This window comes from Podarcis bocagei (assembly GCF_964188305.1).
Source record: "Podarcis bocagei genome assembly, chromosome: 2".
Classification (NCBI taxonomy): Eukaryota; Metazoa; Chordata; class Lepidosauria; order Squamata; family Lacertidae; genus Podarcis; species Podarcis bocagei.
This window is the reverse complement of record NC_138126.1, coordinates 91,515,021-91,536,086: the sequence shown is the minus strand read 5'-3', so window position 1 is coordinate 91,536,086 and position 21,066 is coordinate 91,515,021. Positions and strand designations below refer to the sequence as shown.

Genomic DNA, 21,066 nt, shown 5'->3' with positions numbered 1-21,066 from the left:
TGACGTTCAGTGATTGGATAGTTACAGAAAGTGGTTACTGTTGCGCTGTAGTGGAGCTCAATATAACCAGGCTGGCTGAACCCTGCAGTTCAGTTCTGTTCTGGCCTGTGAATAAACGAGAGCTGTTTGAAGAATTGCTGTGTCACCTGATATGTTCATCCACAACTTAACACTTTTGCCACATGTGGCAGAATTGGTCTGAAATTAATCAATTTTGGCAAAAAGTATTTGAAGGCACTGGCAAAATAGCAGGATGTAAACTTCCATGTTCTCCCCTCAGTTGGTTTTGTTATCCCTGTTTGATAATCAAAACGTTGGTATTCCTTACAAGGACTTAGTAATATTTTCAATGCTGTCAGCTCATCAGCTGATAAGTAAACTGGTTCAGGATTAACATTATCTAATTGGTACACAAACTTTGGGCAAATTGCTTTAGCCAAAAAGTAAATGGGGAGACTGAATGCTGGAAGGGAAAGGGGTGGGGAGATGACTTTGACAATGATTGGTTTTCTTTTATTACATATGTTAACAGACCTAGCCATTCTGTGATTCTTCGACCAACGTATGGCGACACTCTTTAAATTAATATACCAGACTTCGTAGTGAATACTGTTGCAGCTGGTGTACTGTGATTCTGCTTTACATAAGTAAGTGCTCATCTACACTTCTGCTTGTCTGAGGGGTTTTCTGCTTGTTCTATGCTTTCTAGGGATGGGTCCACCCCTGGGCGCAGGGCACGCATGCTGCCCCAGGCGCCTGATCGGCTTGGTCTGCCACTGTGTGGAAAACCCGCTTTTCAGCACTAAATCAGAGCCAGTGTCAATCTGGAAAAAACCCAACAGTAGGTTTTCCTGGGGGAAAGCAGTGGGACAAGCAGAAGTGTGGATGAGCACTTAATGTTTCTTATTTATATGTTCAGAACAACATTTAGTTGAAATATTTCCGGGGGTGGGGGGAGTTGAGGCACAGGCATAAGGTGGTTAATAATGTTTATCTCTATATGATGGAAAGCTTCACCTCACTGGTTTTTGCAGATCAACCTGCTGTTAAAGGTACAAGAGCAGCCCAGGCAGGGTTCCCCCCCCCCCCGGTCAGTAGAGTAACCATAAAACTATAACACACAGTCAAGGAACTGCATTGTGTTTGCAGTTCCGTAATGTTTGTCAGCTGTTTTGCTCCATCCATTTAAAGGCATACTGTTGAAAATCAATATTTAATCATATAGTGGTTGTGAAATGATAATATAACTGGGTGCAGCCATTTGTCTTCAAAACCTATGCTCTTTTTAAAAACAACTGGGTTAATAACAGGAGCATGGGAAATGGCCTTATGGAGAATTAGACCATTGAACCGTGTGACTTATCAGTTCTCCAGTGTTTCAGGCAAAGAGGTCTTTGCCAACCTTATCCATCTAGGGATGGAGCCTGAGACCTACCAGTGATCCACACAATCCTTCCCCAACCCCCCAACCCCCCCCCGCTGCTGTTCAAGAGTTTAAATGCTTGTCGCTCTTCATGTCCACCAGTGTCACAGGACTAATTGCAAGAAAATCAAATCATCCAGTTAAAATGTCTGCCTGATAAATCAAACCCCTTACTGTTCAGAACATGGATGCGACACTGTCTCTGCTTAGAGGGTTTGCAATATACATTTGGGTACACCCATTTTTTTCTGGCAGGGCTGGTGTCTCAGGCAGAAATTCAACAGGTGAAGCATTTCTCAACACTGCATCTCCATCTGCTGTTGGGGGAATCTTTGCCTGTCAAAGTGTGCTGCTAATAAAAGCAGTAAAACAACAACCATCCTTATTCCTGCCCGCCTCCTCTTTGTCTGTCCTTCTGTAAATTCCTTCCATCTCTTCCCTTCTCACTTTGGCAGCCCTTATTTTTTTTAATTCAGTATTTTCCATCGGAGAAAGCAGCATGATGCTGAAATGGTGGGTGTTTATTTTTAGATGCCCCAGTGGTTTGCTTTTGGTTTACCAAGCTGCCTCCCTTGCTCCACGTCTGCTAAGTGTCAGGCGTAATAAAAACCTTATCTGCTTGTGACGTCAAGCTATGAATCATGCCAAACGTAACGGTATCAGCCATATAGCCAGATGAACCTCCTGCCAGATCGTTCTCCTCTTTTCCTCTCCTCTCTGGATAACGAGTGTGACTAACATTCCTCAGCAGCAAAATCCCAGCCCTAATCCAGTTGGCTTTGCCATTTGTCAGTCTTCCATGGTAACCCCTTTTGGCCATCGATAGGCTACCCAGTAACTCCCCTGCTTGCTGAGGACATGCAGAGGCCTCCAGGTTACCGTAGCTCCCCAGCTCAGAAAACTAACCATTTGTACTGAACGATTACGATTCCAGTGATGCACCGTTCCCAGGGCTATTTATAAACCACACTTGCAGGAGTCACATTCTGACCTGCCCTACGGTCAAAAAAGAGTTCCTGTCACTGTGATGACTGGCTGGCAAGACAACCTTTTCTGGAGCACACATGTTATGTGAAGAAACAGCAGGCACAACAGTTTTGAAGAGTGAGGATCCCAGCTCTGTAGGAGGCAATCCTTACAGGCTTTCATGGCAAGCTAGAGAAAATATGGGTGCAAAGAAACAGATAGCCCTTGTGCCCCGAGTCTCTCTCAGGAGAGGGGCAGATTTAGACTCTGGACTGAATGCTCTTAAAGGGACCCATCAGTTGGTAACAAGTTTCACATCACTTCAAAATGTGGTGGGCAAGCTCCACTGTGTTTGGTGAACTTGCTTCTCATTCTGCTGCCCTGAGCCTGATGGCATCACTTGCTCCTCTTCCTTCACACCCAAACTCTTGAGAACTGCTTCTCAGTACTATGCTGTGGTATGTGTGTGTGAATGTGGCAAGTACCCAGGCAGGATTGATGAGTAGAGTTGGCAACAAGATAATATCCTGCCAGGCGGAAGAACCAGCCCTTAGGGAAGGCATACACGATCAGCTGCACCCATGCCCTTCTGCTATTCACACACATGCCATAGTCACATGGGATAGCAGCATCATTAACAAGCGGCCCCAATGCCAGGTGCATATGAAAGGGAGCCTTAAATACCTCAGATGAGGAATTTGCTTCCTAATCCCCATTTCCCTTTAAGTTTTTCAGTTATGTGGATCATCACACACTAAATGCAATCTGTCAGGGATTTGCCTTTGCAAATCAGGGATTTATGCCCTTGTTTACAAATCTTTTTGAAGTGCTATTAGTGCATTGGGTTAACTATTATTACTGTAGTTGTTTTATGAACCTGTGTGACCAGCTAAAACTAGAACCTGACAGGCATGTAGGACTTAGAAACTGCGAACACTTCCCTTGCCAGGAGAGTGTCTCTAAAAGAGTAATAAGGGTAAAAAACCATGAAAGAAAAACGAAGGCTTTTTATAACTCCTAAAAAGAGAAACAAAACTAAAATGAACTTCGAAACAAAAACAAAAGCACTTCTTTAAATGGAATAGTACGTTCCCTGGCCAGGAAGAGATGCCAGAGCTGCTCAGCCAGTCTCTGGTTGCTGTTGGGGTTTTTAGCTTAGATTTTACAGGGTAAGTTCTGGGTTAAATCCAAAGCACTGGGTCTTCACTTTAGAGCCTGGGTTCAGGCTTCAAGAGGGGAAATCTTCCTCCATATATACCTCTCCATCCTTTCAAGTCCAGTAACAAGATGTGTTGTGGGCTCCACTCTTCTGAGATTATCCTCAGTAGCTACTACAGGGTGTATTCCTCTCCCAAGTGGTTGTATTTGAATTATTTACTATCAGAAAGATGAGGGGATCTGGTCTGTTTTGTTGAGAGACCTTTCTGTATAAGTAGACCATTGATCTTCAAGCATTAAGCATGCTAAGAGCAGATGATGCATGTTTGCTATTGAGTTATGAATTATTATTTATTATAGAGATGTGAAAGTTTCCCCCCCAGCTCTAGGGCCACATTCCCTTATAAGCAATCTTCTGGGCGCCACAAGCCCTTTGCCATGGGGGGGTGGTGTAAAGTGGTACCTCAGGTTAATAACTTAATTCGTTCTGGAGGTCTGTTCTTAACCTGAAACTGTTCTTAACCTGAGGTACCACTTTAGCTAATGGGGCCTCCTGCTGCCCCCACCATGCGATTTCTGTTCTCATCCTGAAGCAAAGTTCTTAACCTAAGGTACTATTTCTGGGTTAGCTGAGTCTGTAGCCTGAAGCGTCTGTAACCTGAAGCATCTTTAACCCGAGGTACCACTGTATGTGCAAAAGCAGTGACAGATGTGACTCCACCTTTTTGTAGGCAGCAATTTAGTCAGGCAAAAGTTGGAGGCATCTACAGATGCCTCTTCGCATTCAGGCAACAGTCCCAGGACACATTTCAACCAGGCAAAAGGACGATGCAGACCTGGGCTGGTTTGGGGCCTGGTGAGAATCCTGTTGGCCAGAGAGAGAGAGAGAGAGAGAGAGAGAGAGAGAGAGAGAGAGAAAGTCCTGGAGGGTTGCATTCAGCTCCTGGGCCTGAGGTCTTCCATCCCAGATTAATTGTTGTAACTGTATTTCTCTGTTTTTTTAAACATTCTTCTCTGCCTTGAGAATGCATATAAATTGGAGACAATCAGACAGACTATAAATTCTGGATTAATAAATCATCTGCTCTTACTGTTTTTTCTCCCTTACTTCATGCGCACCTTCTTTTGACTGTAGGAGGACAGAGGGTTTGTTTTTTTAAAACCAACAAGCATTTACCACACTCTTTCATTCCTTCTGCCTCCCATCCTCTCAACATCCTTGTGGCTTAGTGAATCATTCCTGTTTCATAGGCTAAGGAACTATGCCTAAAAAATTGGCTTTGAGGCCAAGCTGAGATTACACTTTGTGCTCATGCACAGAAATTACAACAATCAGTCATGTGATTTCTAGAACAAAACAAATGTCCCAAAACATATCCTGAAGAAGGATTTATGTCACTGGTGGTACGAGGGATCAAGAATCTGGAGAAAATGTGTCACCTACTCATGAATTCCTGAGTTATACTGGAACTCATAGAACCCCATAGGATCCTTTGGAATGCTGTGACAGTCTCTCATTTGATCCTGAAATGCCTGCCTGACGTTTTCTTAATGTGTGGAAGCAGATAGGAGTGGTGAATCATGTGGAAGACTCACACCAGCCTCACTAGTGGTAGCGAGGTGCAAAACTGACAATGGAAACAGGGCCGGCTCTACCATTAGGCAGAGTGAGGCAGCCTATTTTTAGGACAATGGAAACAGGGCCGGCTCTACCATTAGGCAGAGTGAGGTAGCCTATTTTTTGTGATTGCAGTTAGTTTAAAACTGTTTTCAATGTTGTGTTCTAAATTGTTGTAACCAACCCTGGGACTGTGGTTTCTATGCATAACCTGCAATCCACCAACCGCAGCCAGGTGCAAACATGCTTTAGAATGAAGGAACAGGGTGCCTCTGAGCATTGGCTCAGCCCAGGAATTTGTTTTCAGGACTAGAACTAAGGCTGCATACACACCACGTATTTAAAGCACTTGACTTCCCCAAAGAACCCTCTGAACTGCAGTTTCTGAAGGGTTCTGGGAATTGCAGCTCTGCAAGGAGCAAACTACAGTTCCCAGGATTTTAGTGAAAGGCTATTTTCTTTAAATTTAAGATATAAATGCAGCCCAGCTCCAGTTTTGTCACACAAAAATCCACTCCTAGTTCTCCCCGCTGCGACAAGCTTTCTTCATCTCAGCAGCTTGAGAATAAAACCCTTTTTGTTACTATTGAGGAATAATTGGGAGTCAGAATCCTTGCTGAACTATGGAAATCATTCGGAGAGCTCACAGTTGATCCCATTCTACCTTCTCCTAACCTCTGATTTTCATCGATTCACTGATCATGCTTTTATTCTCAGAGCGGGATAAGAGATGCTTGTTTGGCCTCAAGTGCTAAAATAGCTTAACCAGGCTTGAGTACTATGTGACTTCAGCTGGGGGTGTTATGCAGGAGAGGGAAGCCAGCAAAACGTTTTGGGTCAGGCCTGGGCGTGACAGCTATGTACTTGCATGTGACATATAAACAGCCTTACCAAGTCAGTGAATATAGATCAAGTCAGACATAGTGATGCAGCCAAAATTAAGCACTTTTATGCCCATTTGGTTTTAATGGGAGATCTTTAAATTATATATAAGCTCCAATGAAGTAAATGGGGCTTAAAATTGCTTACCTTTGGCTGAATCCTGCCCATAATGTCTTTGTCGGCAGTAGCCGGTTCCTGATACTACTCCCCCAAATAATGCTGAACCATCAGGCAACATGTCTGGAAATATTCATTAGCACTACCATGCCCACAAAAAAAGAAAAAGAAGAAAAGGAAATTGCTATTGCAAACATCTTCAATCAGTTTCCATCACTGGAATCCATTCTTATGAACCTACTTCTTAGTGCAGCTCATTCTAAATAAAGTGTGGGGGGGGCATATGTGTCAGCCTTCCGTACAAACCTTTGCCCTGGCACCTGGCAAATGGGCAGAATTGCAGAAAACCATCACAGAGCTTCTCACCAGAAAGAAAGCATTCGAGGCTAAATAAAATCTATTGGGTTCAGAGCTTTGAGCTGGAAACATTTGTGATGAATGAGTCCTTCTACGGGGTCTTTCAGCCAGGGTTAATGTTACACTGAAGATTCAAAACTTGATCTTCTGACGCTTTCTTTTCTTTTTAAATCGAACTCTCAGTTTGATGGAAGGCTGAGAGGATTTTTATATTTTAAAAAAACTCATTCCACCTCATGCTCTCTCTCTCTTTTTTAATAAAAATCCTTCCCACCCTTGCAACTGTTTATCCACAGATGAGTATATTTTGCTCCTGCAAGGAAAACAGTAGCCTGCAGAGAATGATTTTGATAGTGGAGGAAAGTAAACACCCCCTTCTTCTCCTGGAAACTTTGTTTTCGCATCTCCCACCACAGGTTTTCAGTTTTGAACAAGTGTCAGGAGTCCCTGGTGGTTTGGGCTCACACAATCAGTGAATTTTAGGAAGAATCATAGAATTGTAGAGTTGGAAGGGAACTTGAGGATCATCTAGTTGACTTTGATGATTTTGTCATATGAAACTAGGAAATGCCTTTGATCTTCTCATTATATATATGTCATGTGGGTTGTTAATAATGCCAGATGATACGTGAGAAAGGGTTTTTAAATCAATAACAATTTTAAATGATGTTCAATTAACAAAATACTGCCAGATCTCAAATCAATCCATTGACCCATTTTCTGCATTTACTGTTATCATGGTGGAATGTGATTCAGGTGACTCACCCTTAACACAGGGCCACAAGTGTGGTCCTATAATTCACATTATGTATAAATTGAAGCAGAAGGGGGGGGCGTAGAGAACAGGTCCTAAGTGCTATGTATGCAGATCTACTGAAACTGTAATAGATAAAGGATAATGCAAGTACCGGTAATCTCTATGGAGTTATAGAGAACAAATGGAGACAAGAAAACCCAAGAGCCTAATCTGAAAACCTGCTCTTGGAGGAAGGGCAGGCTGAGCTCTGCAGCTTCACTTCTGCGTCATAAAGCACAGCACTCAAACCCATGTCAGGATAGCCAAATAGACCATACAAAAATCAGCCATGGTACACTTTTCTTTTTAAATAAATCAATATTTATTATAAAAAAATCTCTGCAGTCCTCACTTTTCTTGTAAACAAGTACACATTTGCACAAATTAACCATACCTAAAGCTTCTTAGAGAAGAGGGTCCAAAAGGAACATCAGCTTGTTTGCATAGCTTAGCTGTAGATCAGCAATGGTCTTAACATATTTCTTTTTACTAAGTAAGCCTTACAGGGCAGAGAAGCCATCAGAGAGTACTGAAGAAAACACAGTACAAGACTGGGCTGTGCCTATGAAAATCCACCACAAAGATTCAGTATCAAAAGTCCCTTCCGCAGTTCAAAGGGCAGCTTGACTCCATTGTGAAGGTAAGTTCTCAAGTCTTTGCAGGGGGCTGTGCAAAGAGCATTCAAAGAGCTGGCAGTACAATACTTTGGCACAGTAGTCTTTGGCAAAAAACAATAACACCCCCCACACATCCAAGGCTGATGTACATAAAACGAGGCTCTTCCACCAGCTCTGGCACAGGAGGGGGTCCCACCAATCAATGGCAATATGGCACACACTGGATTGGCATATAGATGGCGGCAGACCCATGCTGACCTAGGAGGAGAAAGAAGAAAGCATCACTGGCTCACATCATGCCCATTTCAAGAATGCATAGGAAATCTAAGAAAGCTGAGCACAAGTTTGGTCAGGGTCTAGCAGGGGAGAATTCAGCCCATTATTATTATTATTATTTTAAAAGAAGATGGAACAGGTTGTGTGTGTTGCTTGCCCAGAGCAGGGTGGAGAGCAGCTGCCACCACTGATGCTTCAGTAAACAGTCTCAGGAAGAAGACCCCAAGGCTTGGTTTGTTTTTCTTGCTTCTCTGCCTGCCTTGAGCTGTGTGCATCTGGAGTTGGCGTAAGCTGCCTAATCCCCAAAGGGAGTAATAGAATCCAAACAGTACAAGCGAGAGAAATTTATCCCACCCTAGGTTGAAAGTATGAGAGCAATAGTTTCTAGACAGACAACCCCAAATATTTACACCACCTTCATTTGTTGACTCTTACCTTGGACAGGTAAAAAGCGCACACACCAACGATTTGGTTTCTATCTCCACCCCCTGCATGCCTTAAAGCAGGACCAGGGAACCTGTGGACTTTCAGGTGTTGTTGAATTTCAACTCCCATCAGCCAAAACTAGCTCGGCCAATGGCCATTATGGGAATGGTAAGAGTTCAATGAATGGACGGTCACAGGCTCCCCATGCCTGCCTTAAAAGACTTGGCTTTGTGTGCTTATTTATTTATAAAAGTACAGTGGTACCTCGGGTTACATACGCTTCAGGTTACATACACTTCAGGCTACAGACTCTGTTAACCCAGAAATAGTGTTTCAGGTTAAGCACTTTGCTTCAGGATGAGAACAGAAATTGTGGTCCGGCGGCCTGGCAGCAGCAGGAGGCCCCATTAGCTAAAGTGGTGCTTCATGTTAAGAACAGTTTCAGGTTAAGTACGGACCTCCGGAACGAATTAAGTACTTAACCTGAGGTACCACTGTACTTATAGACAGCAAAAATAACAAAGGGGTTTACAACTCTAAAAGGATTTTTAAAAAATACGTACAATAAAAGCACATGAAAATTAAAAACAATTTTAAAAGAAAAAATCAAAACAAGCATCAATACAGTAAACCACTGTGGGAGAAGAACTCTTCATTGCCTGCATAGACCTGGAGGAATAGAAAAGTTTTCAGAAGGCATTTAAAGGTTGGCACAGAAGGCACCTGCTGAATCTCTATTAGCAGAGTGTTCCACAGGTTTGGTCCGATGACACTCAAGGCTTGATTTCTTGTTGTTGTCAAATGTTGTTAAAACGGCCCAGAAACAGCATAAAGCAAGTTCAGCTTTCTGCCAGAGAATCCTAGGAGGAACTTAAACTTCAAGGAATAAGGAGGCAGCAGTTTAATTAAGGAGGTAGTTTAATTCACCAGATAGCCAACCTGGCAAAAAGCTTATCCGTATCTATGTACCTTCCTTTCAGTGAAAGGGTGTTACCTCAGTGCTGCACTTTATACCAGAGCTGAGAAAGCTTTCCTGATACTGCACTGATGGAGAGCAAACAGTCTTGATTAAATTTTTTTCTGGGGGGGAGCAGGGGGAGGGAGAAAATGATTAAAGGAAGGCTCGTTGCATCGTTCTGGTGTGCCCAAGTTCCTCAAATTATAGATGGTCTGCTATGCCTGTGATGAAGATGAAAAGTCTCCCTCTACTAAAAGTGAGTGTCAAAGATGAGGTTGGGATCATTTGCAGAGAACTCTGATAACACAGGAGAAAGACTGGCACGTGATTCCCTATTGCACCAGGGCTTCTTAGGCTAATGTTTCAACATCAAGTTTAACTCCAAAAAGCTATGTCCAATGCAATGGTTGAAACATTAAAGTTTCCCATTTAGGGGTAGATCTCATCCAAGTGGAGCCATTTCAAGCTGACATAAATGCGTGGGGAGAGACTTAAATGTTAAGCAAGCATGGAAAAATATGTTGCCTATGCTCCCCCTAAAAATCTGTTTTGCCCCCTGGTGTTTTTCTTGCTGTAAGGGTTTCTTCCCATTTTTTTTGAGCCCACTTGGGAGGAACAAAACTGGAGCAAAGCAATTTGGGGCTGGAAGTCCAGGCAGAGAGTAGATTCGGCTCCTCCATATCATGCATGCTGCTCTTTAAATCATCTCCAACACACTTCATATGAATTCAGCAGAAACCTGAATTCTAACATAGGAGTCTGTCACTGTGGTGTCTACTCTGGATGCATGTAGTATTTTGTTACAGTCTACACAACCTCTGGGGACCCAGGAGCGGAAGCAAAGAGCTTTGTGCTTTTCAGGAGGATTTTTAAAAAATGCTTGTTTGGAGAACATTACATGCTGCTCAAGGGACAGCGGTCGTGCTCTGTCTAAGTGCTTTTATTCTATTATGTAATTGCAATAGGGTAGTGAAGCAAATGGACAAACACAGCATGGAGCACCCAAGGGACAACTATATCCAAGCCCAATTGAAGCAAAAGTCTCAGCAGCAGACTGGCGTCATCAAAGCAGGGGCATGAAAAAGCATTTACCAGCATGATTCCATATCAAGTGTTGAAATCAGCACTGAAATTTGCAATAGATGTCTCTTGAAACTGTACAATTTCCTCTGTCGCTTTGAAGATACATTATACAAAGGGGACCTTGTTGTGTGTTTCTATGAGGTGGGATGAAGGAAGATCAAAGATTTGTCTTTTTCGAAGGTATACACAATCAGGCTGTAGTCACTCAAATATATCAAGCCAAGAAGGTGGTTCAAAGTCTGTCTTTTATACAAGTCATGCCATGAGAGACCTGCAGCTGTATGAGAACCAAACATAATTTTTGTAGACATTGAGGCCTAGCAAGTGCAAACCTGAAACACATTTCGTGGAACAACGAAAAGATAAATAATTATTGGAAAGGAATACTGGAATGAAGGAATCTGAGTGTTCTACGTGTTCTTTTGAAGAAGAAAACACACCAGGAGAACTTTGCATTTGTCACTGGAACGTGACAGTGAAAGTATGTGGAGATATACAATATTGTTAGATGTGTGACACAGGCTATTTACTATGTCATTTTCTCGAGTGAGAAATGTATGAATAGCATTGCAAATGTTTTTGTTTTTGCATCAGTTTCCTGACACGTGAACTGAATCAGAAACATGATCCTACACTGAAGTGCAGGCCAGCCCCAGCCATACACCACATGTCAAAGAATGCTGGAAGAAAACAGGTTTTGAAGCGGCTCAGAATATAGGCAGACCAACTGACTCAGCACGTGTCGGTGGCATTCATCAAAGCAGTGGAGGAAGCATGAGTTATGCACTTCCTCCGTTGCTACTTCTGGGACTAGCACAAAGGAAGGACAAGTGCACACTGTTCCTGCAAGAGGGCAGGAGGAACATTTGCCCCCACCCCTCATATAAAAGCCAAAATTGACGGACTTGTCTATTGCCACTTTAGGTGACCATTCACCTGGGTGATCAACCTAGATGGCTTTAAAAGGTTGCTGGACAAATTCAGGGAGAATAAAGCTACTGGTCATGATGGCCATGCTCTGCCTCCATGGTCAGAGACAGTAATGCTTCCCAGGACCAGTTGCTGGAAGCCACACCAGGGGTGGGTGCGCTTGAACTCAGGTCCCACAGGCATCTGGTTGGCTGCTGTCACAACAGGATGCTGTACTATGTGGGCCATTGGCCTGATCTAGTAAGCTCTGTTTCTCAAAGAGTTGGCTAGAACCTGCCAGTGGGCTTCAGGCCACCTTTTCAGGTAGGGCTCAATGCCAGAGCCTGCCCTGCAACTTCTCACTTATCTGCCTCACACGTAAGCTGTGTCATAGTCATTTGGTACCAGCGACTTCTCTTCTCTCTCCAGGGATATGGGAAGAAAGAAACTGGCACTTGTTTTTGTTTTTTTGAAGGGGGGAAGATGGGAGGAATGAGGAACAGGTTGAATATGAAAAGAGGAGAAGAAATTACAGAAGATTAATAAATATAATTTGAGAAGCACGTGTGGCGGGAAGGGGAAGATGTAAAAGAAAAAGTGTATGGACCAGCAAATTCTTCCTAAAATGGGGAGGCTGAGTTATAGCACCCCCAAAGGAAATATCTGTACTGTACTTTGCTTGAGGAAATGCGAGCTATGGAACTTTTTGCCACAAGAAAAACAGTGTCAAAGAATTTAGCCATTTCCAAAGGTGGATTAGATACAGTAGAAGAAGACATCACGAACCGCCACCTGATTATGCCAAACTGCCCCTGTATCGGACGCCATTTTGTGACTGGTGAGCCTCAGTAGTTTTCAGCCATCTCAAGTGAGCATGGGAGCAGAAAGTTTGGGAACACCTATCCTAGGAGACTGTGAGTAATGAAAGGGGGGGGGGTAGTTACAACGAAGGCTCTCATGTGTTTTTCTTCTGAGTATAATGACTAAGCTTCACAATGAATTCTGCCTTGTCCAGAATAGAGAGCTAAAGAAGGATTATATACTAATGCATTTCATGTACATAAGATACAGAAAACATGAAAAAGTCATGAGAAACCACTCACTTCTAGGACAATTGCTTGGTGATTTCTTTGCCACAGGTAAAGAAACCCAAACAAACTGAAATTATACTGTACTGAAAGAGTGCTTGGAACAGCATGGGCAATGGAACCAGTGGCTCAGACTGGGGGTGGGGGATAGAGAGAGAATGAATGCTCTTAATGTACTCAAACACGAAGTGGAATGGAAGGAAGGAAGAAGGGAGACCAGGATTTCATCCAAGGCTGGGAAAGAGCAAGAACCACACAGTGACTCCCTTGCAAAACATGTCCAGTGTTTTACCTCTGGGGTGGTACTTGAGAACAGGTGCCTATCTATAGATCACGAGTGATAGGAGTGACTCATAGAACCACAGACATTTTTTTAAAAAAATGATCATTGTGTTAATGCCACAGAACAAATACTAGTAAAAGAAAGAAAGAAAGAAAGAAAGAGAAATATGATGGATACAAGCTGAATGCACAGCATTATAAGTCCACTAAAGACTACAGAGCAGATTCTGTGCTGTCAAAAAGTCACGCCCATTTAGATTTCAGCATTACCAAAAATAGGTTTATGCTCTAAACATGGTTAAATAACTACGTAAATACTGTGCGAAGGTTTCCATGCAATTAAAAAAACGCAGAATTATTCGTAAAACAGACTTTTTTTGTAATTGAGGGTTAAATTGGTAATCTTGTCTTTTCCATAAAAATGGCCTGAATGGTTTCTGAGACCCTCCAATTAGGCATCTGACACCATGGACACCAGCCATCTTCTTAGTCTCAGGATATACTTCCAGAAGGCCAGGGGTCATTAACATGACAGTTGCTTGAGCCAAAACACTCAAGTGTGACATCAGCCATCTCAATCAACACTCAGCTGGGGAACAGGCAAGGCAAGAACATGTTGTTCAGAAGCAGGAAACCGCTGCCTTTGGGAAGCAAACCATTTGCAACACACAACGAAAAAGGCTTAGGGTTTTCTCCCCAGAGGCAATGGAATCTTTCATGCACAGAAAGAGAGTTTAAGTTACTTTGCAGAAGCATTAGCTGTATCATCCAGTTGGGACTTATAGGCATGTAGAGTGCTAGACAAGTCCAGAAACATTCAGCAGGAATGAGGTGCACAAAGCAGGAAAGGGAACATAAAGTTACTATAGCAGGGGATCAGACTTTCTTTCTTTCTTTCTTTCTTTCTTTCTTTCTTTTTTTTTGGTGTTGCAATCTCCCAGCCGCACGCCTTACTGTCATAGACATTTGTGTTTCAGTCCCATGTGTTTTGCACAGATTAGTACCTACTGCTACCTACTGCACTGCTTGTGGTGATAAAGGACACGAGTTGAGAACTACACAGGAAAGGGAGCCCTTTCCCTATTGAGAAGGGAGATCCAGCATGCTGCAGTGATTAAGAGTGCTGGACTACCAATGGGGGAAATCAGGTATAAGCTGCCACTCAGCCATGAAACTCCCTGGAAGAGCTTCGGCAAGTCACTATCCCTCAGCCCTAACCTACCTCTCAGGATTGTGGGGAGGATAAAATGGGGAAACAGAGAGGAAGGAAATTTAGGATATAAATACAATAGACAAGGGACTGCAAAGTACAAAACAAATGAGATCCTACACTTCCAGGAGTCATGTTGAGAAGTGCTGTCACACTTACAAAGCTAAGCAGGGTCTGGTATGTTTTCAAACTGGATGGGAGACCAAGTGTGGAGATTCCTGCATCGCAGGGACTAGATGACCCTTGAGGCCCCTTCTATGATTCCATGACAGCTATAGCCTACAGTAGCTAAAAGCCAGCCAGGAATCACCTACAGATGAGCACAATAGGCTCTCATATTTTGAACATAGAGCAGCCTCCTCCAACTGGTACTGTCCAGATGTTTTTGCCTACTTTTCTCATCGGCCCCAGCTGGCACAGCTGGGCTTTTCTTCTCTTACAAAGACCATCAATAAGGCTTTGCTGGTGTTAGGCTTGTACGTGCTGGGCATGATATGGCTCCTGCCTGCCTGCCTAAAGTCATGCCTTTCTTAATACTCTCAAGAATGTTTAAGGGGCAAACTGCAAATACTCACCGTGGAAGGAAAGGCAGCCGACACATGCTCAGCAGGGTCATTTATTGCTTTGTTTCTGGGCTACAAGAGGGTCGCTGCTTGAGCTCAGCTTAAGCTCTTCCTAAGCTTAATACGAAACTGCATGAGCAAGGAAAGAACGGGCCCACCGTTTGGCACCACAGTCATTACTATTGGGAAGAGAGGTACGGGGCTCAGCGTGTCCGGCAGCTGTGCGCCCCACGTCCTATAAGTCACATACCATTTAATTCCATATATATTAAAAGCGGAGCGAGGCAGTTACACCGCGAAGTGCGGTGGGAGAGACCTGTCTATCCCAGGGGATTTCTGACCACGTGCCTTTTCTTCCATCCTTCCTTTGGCGCGGGATAAAGAAAGGTCCAAGGCCGCGAGGGCGGACGAAGGAAGGGCAGGTTCCCCGGGAGGCAGCGCTTCACACCAGCCGCTCCTGCGTCCTCGCGGGCCCCTGCTCGAGCGGCGCAGCCGGGCGGAGGCAGCTGAGCTCCAGCGGCCCGGCGGCGGCTCCCGCCGCCGCCGCGCCTCGCGTGGCCTTCGCGGGAAGGCCCGAGCCAAGAGGCGCGCAGGGCGCAGGCGCCGGCCGGCGGCGCTGCGAGAGGCGCTCGGAGAGCTTGGCGGCCAGGCGCAGGAGGCTCTGCCGGCGACGGGGCTGGGTTGTGCCTGCGGCGGCATCGGCGGCGGGGCGCACCCCGATCTGGAGCTCTTCGGCCGGCACCCCGCGCAGGTTGCCCGAATACCAGAAGAGCCAGCAGAGCAGCGACAGGGCGAGCAGCAGCGACCCGGTCAACACCAGGAAATCCTCCAAGGGGATCCCGTCCACCATCGGCCGCCCCACGGCGCCCGCCAGCACCAGCGCTAAGCCGGCCCCGTCCAGCACCAGCGCGGCCACGAGGAAGACCGCGCAGTGCCCGCAGCGCGCGTGGCCCATGCCCGCACTGGCGCAGCGCCGGCGGGCAGGCGGCAGCCAAAGTCCGCGAGGGCCACGCCCGCTCAGGTGCCGCCGGAGGGACCACGCCCCCCTCACCTGCCCGGCGGCACCGGAGGAGGCTCAATTGCAGCGGGACCGCGCCGTCCCCGGGGGCAGATGAGAGAAAAGACCCCAAGCGAGCGGCTCGGCTGCGCACGGCCAAGAATTACCCCACAGCCGACGGCTGTCCGTCGCAGCCTGTCACCGATTGCTCCCATAAACCGCGCAATCTCGCCGGATTTGGATCTCGCCCTTCGGTTCAAGGACTGTCTTAGAGGTATCGCAGTGCGCTTAATAATCGTCATAAAAATCTCCGGTGCCGTCGCACTTGGAATATCGTGCACCGTTTTGGTGACCCCATTTCACCCTCACGGGTGTCGTAGCCAAGCAGCCGCCCCCCTAAATCAAGTAAATAAGTAAAAATACTTAACCAACTCACCAAACTCGTCGCAGATAGGTCGATTCTGTCCACCCCCCATGTAAATCCTGCCCCTTTCCATCTAAATCCTGACTACGCTATGCCCACCTGCTGAAGAGCTGGAAAGGGTACAGGAAAGACCAAGCAAAATGTCCAGGGGATTGGAGCAACTCCCACAAGAGTTTGTGGGCTTTGGGGTATAGAACAGTTGCCAAGAAATTGTGGGAAATCATGTTTGCCACCTTGGAGGAATAGGTGTGATATAAATGGAATAAATAAAGGCTGTGTGGATGCTTCATGGCACTCAGGTCCTTTGCTGACGCTGTACCTATAGAAATAACTGGGGAACAGCAACTATTGCCTTATGCCCTGCTCAAAGGCACCTGGTTGGCCACCTTAATAGCAGGTCTGTTCTGTTATTATTTTCTTTCAGAGCTCAGGTGGCGTATATGAAGTTTCTCGTTTGTCCAACAAACAGCGATAAATCCCAAATCATTCTCTGAAAGCCAGATTTGGAGCCAAGTAAACAACAGCCCGGATTTGAATCTTCGAAATCTCTTTTATTCTTTTTCAACAAAAGTGTGGGGAAGGTTGGAAAGAAACAAGGAGCAAGCAAATCCATGCTTTTCTCATTCTTCGCCTAATCATTTTGATGGTGAAAACAAAAGGCTGATGGAAGGGTGTGAGCAGGTAATGAAGCCCCTCCCACATTGTTTTACACACAGCCTCAAGAGCTCACCTGCCAGAAACCTCACTCACACCTCAATTTATTTACTGACCCATGCTGCCTAAACAGGATCACACCCTTGCTGTATCCTGTGCTCATTAATTGATGTAGAATGACTTCTCTCTCTGCAAAGAGAGATGAGCATCACCTCGGTCCTCCCTAAACATTCAGCTACAGGGTTCTGAAAAAAAGCATCTCTTTGTCATACTTTAACTGCCCGTGTTATGAGTCAAATGAAAGGTCTTGAAAAATAAGTAACTTAAGCTAATGCATCTTCAATGCTTGCTTTCTTTGTCATTTTTAAGCTTTTCAGTGAATCAAGTCTCTTACTGCTTGGAGACTCTTGAGAGCTTTGGTGCATCTCATTTTAAAATTTACATTTGTCATATTTCTAGAAGTGAAATTCAAGACACAAAAGCTGTTGAGCTTTTTTGACATATGGCAAGCCTAACATATTTATTCTCCCCTGCCTCCTTGAATATATCAGGATTGGGGCTGGATTGGGAGTTTCATAGCAACTCTGAGGAAGTGTTTCATTGAGGCTGCAGCAGGCAAAGAGGGAGACTCCTCTACACCCACAGCCCCAATCCCAATTCTCCTTATTGTGGCTGATATTTAGATAACCAGGTGGCAGTCAGACTGTTAAGGTCACATCCGCATGGGCCCCAAGACCTCAAGCCTCTCAGATCCTTTGCTAATGGATCAACAAAGCCAGCTATGCCATAGCAGATTGTGAGGAAGAGAAGTACCATATTTTTCTGTGTATAACACGCTCCCGTGTATAAGACACCCCCTATTTTTGGGGACTCAAAATTAAGAAAATGGGGGGAGATTGCCCCCGTGTATAAGACTACCCCCCTTTTAACATTATTTCTTAGTAAAAAAACCCCTAGTTTTATACATGGAAAAGTACAGTAATTCCTCTGTTTCTGTAAAACAACAAGGGAAACATCCTGTTTTTCAGTAACATTGTGGTTGTGAAAACCAATTGGCATTATGTGTACAGTGGCATCTCGGGTTACATACGCTTCAGGTTAAGAACGGACCTCCAGAATGAATTAAGTTCTTAACCCGAGGTACCACTGTATGTGTGTGTGTATCTCTGTATGCGCACATATATAATCATAGAAAATAATTCTTTTCTTTCTTTGGAATGGTGAGAGAGACTTTTTTTTTAAGTGTGGTTGTTGAAACCAACCAACATAAATTAGCCTGAGTACTAGCCAGACTTTACAGTATATACCTGTGTATTTTTTATATTTAAAAAGATAGATTACCTATTAATATGCTGATGAATAATTGCCCCCTACCCTTCAACTTTGTGGGCTTCCTTGTATTTCAAAAAGTGGAAGCATCTTGGGTAATGTTCATTTCTGTCAAACTGTTTAAGACTGACTCTAACCAGATGCCACTGGAAAACACAGGAGAAAGCCTGTTTGGTTGACACCCCCTTGCCCAGATTCCAGACAGAAGAGGCTTGTGTGCAAACAGATAAGATGGGAGAAGTGTTGCTGACAAGTTGAACCCCTGACCCCAGGCTTAGAACGACAAAGCAAGGTTTAGGTTCACCCAGGGCACTGGTGGCTTCCAACGGCTGTCTTGATAAGTGGTTCGCAGAGCTGGTTTGTGTTTTGCCAGAAAGCACACTGACAAATTTCCTCTGTGTTGTTTTCAGCTGAAATATGATATTATTGTGCGACTCCATCTCTTACCCTGCTGCCACGTTTCCCAGAAGTGTCTGTATGTGTGTCCAGTGTGACTAGTTCTGTCAAACACAATCCCCTCTCCTACCTTCACGGCTGTTTTCTACCTCAAGGGCCCTGGGCTATAGCCTGCCCCAACATTTAGCAGAGAAACACGAAGAACGAGCTTGAAGAACGAGCTTTTCCGGGGGCTATTAAGCTTACTTTGAAGTAAATGGAGAGAGGAAATTACCCAAGCCTTCTGCTGGTTTTAAGCAACAATCAGATTTGGGACTCTGGCACAGAAAGGGCTTTTATTATAATATAAATGCTTCCTGTGCATCCCAGTGTAACTCAAGGCAAGGTTGCACACAAAACAGAAAGAGGGTTTGTTTTTCTGGATAGTGCCATGGGACAGCTTCAGGAATGGGTCCATGGAAGAAGAAGAGGAGGAGGAGGAGGAATTTATTTGTACCCCGCTCATCTGGCTGGGTTTCCCCAACCGCTCTGGGCGGCTTCCAACAAAGGTTAAAAATACATTAAAATTTCACACATTAAAAACTTCCCTAAACAGGGCTGCCTTCAGATGTCTTCTAAATCAGGTAGTTGTTTATCTCTTTGACATCTGATGGGAGGGCGAGATTTGCACATGGGGACTTAGTTCTCTGTTTGTATGACTTATATAAGTGAGCCTAGCCAAATGCCAAAAACAGTATTGATCTGAGGGTGTATTTACAATTTTTGTATCTTCCAGTTACAAGCCAAATAAAGACTAAGAGAAAGGCTGTGGAGACATTTCTGAAGATATTTGACCACCTCCCCCAGATCTTCTCAGTGACCACAAGAAGCACGTGACTCTAACTAAATACTCCAAATTTTAGGAATAACAAGTGGGGTACCACCCCCCAAAGCTTAGTGCCACTCGTCTGAAATGGGAGGTGTAATGCTAATGACATCATGAGACAAATATAAAGCTTGATAACAAGCTGAACTAAGGTCACTGTGTCAGGGTCATGGGAGCATTTGCTGCTGGTTTGGTTCTGTAGAGCAGATCACACTATACAGTAGCAGTGATGACTGATCTTTGGCCCTCCAGGTGTTGTTGGACTTCAGCTCCGATCATCCTTGACTATTGGCCATGGTGACTTGGGCTGATTGGAGCTGGAGTCCAGCAACATCTAGCAGGGCTGAAGGCCACCCTTTCTCACCCTTCAAAATGCAGTTACCTATGTACACAGGGATGTAAGAGAGGAGCCAAGCAGTCCTTTCCATACGGACACCAAGAGAACAAAGTTCATTAGTAAAGGATTTATTAGTAGTCAGGTTCTCAAAACAAACACTGCAGCAGATACAAAACAATATTTTTTCAGCAGGAGCACCAAATGAAAGAGGTTTAATGGGGAAAGTACATTAAGGGTTTTATGGCTCCAGTTGGGAGTGAGAATTAGAAGAGTCTCCATTTGGGAGTGGACAAGAGATTAGTGCACTGCCATTTATGCCACTTCCCATTGTCCAGACATAAGCTTATAAATTCGACCTCTGCAGCAATGGGAACTTTGCTTGAAACAGGGCATGGTATGGTGGGTTTTTAGAGTCTCAGACTCTAAATCACTACTCAGCCATGAAGCTCACACCTTGGGCAAGTGAATATCTCTCAGCCTAACCCACCTCATGGGGTTATTGTGAGGATGATTTGGGTGAGAGAAGGAATGTTCTGCTCCTTGGATAAAATTGGGCAGGATAAAAAATGCAGATCAATCATTCAACCTTGTCCAGCTGTGTTTCTGTTCTGAGAGTTGTATGCTAAGCTTCTATACCTGCTCAAGAGTGTGGAGTGGATCAGAGAGACAGACAGAGAGGTGCTAGCTATTGTTTGGGGTGGGCTGTTCTGCTTTTGTTTTGGAAGAACCGGACCAGGTGCCTTTTCACATGCCCACAGCATTGAAGCCAATACTGGCAAACTGAGGATATGGCACAGAGAATCTTTCTGGAGGTGGGCACTATTTGACTAGCCACTCTGCACGGCTTCATGGTTTCAAGTCAGAGCTGCATTTCATTTCATTTCAGTTTCCTGCCTGCAGCAGTGCCCGGACAAATGCACAGCTCATGAGATCAATGGCCTGTGTTGTCCCCTGGGGTGGAGGAAGGGGGGTGCAGTGGGTGCGGTTCGCCCCAGGTGTCACCACTGAGAGGGGTGAGAAAATGCCGGGCGGCACTCACCGTGGGGCCTGAAGCGTGCCCAAGCCACGCGTGTCCAGGAGAGACGCAGTGGCTTGGGCACACACAAGCTCCACACTGCCCAAATGGTCCGCCCACTGCCTCCCCCCCCAGCTGTACGGCGGCTGAGTGGGAGGGGGCAGGCTCCCAAGGCCCCACGGTGTGCCCCGCCCCTAAGAGCGGCTTGCCCCACCCCTGGGTGCACCGCCCCAAGCGCCCAAGCAGCTTCCTCCACCACCAGTTGCCCCAGCCTTCTTTGGTAGCCTGGCTATCAAATGCCCATTGCCTAGAATTGCCTG

At 45.1% G+C, this 21,066-nt stretch overlaps 1 protein-coding gene across 2 annotated transcripts; it reads right to left on the bottom strand.

Annotated features, from left to right (window-relative positions):
- Positions 1–7,615: 7,615 nt before the first annotated feature.
- On the bottom strand, positions 7,616–15,684 carry LOC308581440 (transmembrane protein 238-like; the record flags this gene model as incomplete). Of its 2 annotated transcripts, none has more annotated exons than XM_081183812.1 (2): positions 7,616–8,192; positions 14,742–15,684. In XM_081183812.1, the coding sequence occupies one exon, from the start codon at positions 15,682–15,684 to the stop codon at positions 15,172–15,174; it is 513 nt and encodes a 170-aa protein (XP_081039938.1). In that variant the 3' UTR covers positions 7,616–8,192; positions 14,742–15,171. The 2 variants fall into 2 exon arrangements, with proteins under 2 accessions (XP_081039938.1, XP_081039939.1); XM_081183813.1 differs by having other exon boundaries at positions 15,078–15,684.
- Positions 15,685–21,066: the final 5,382 nt, after the last annotated feature.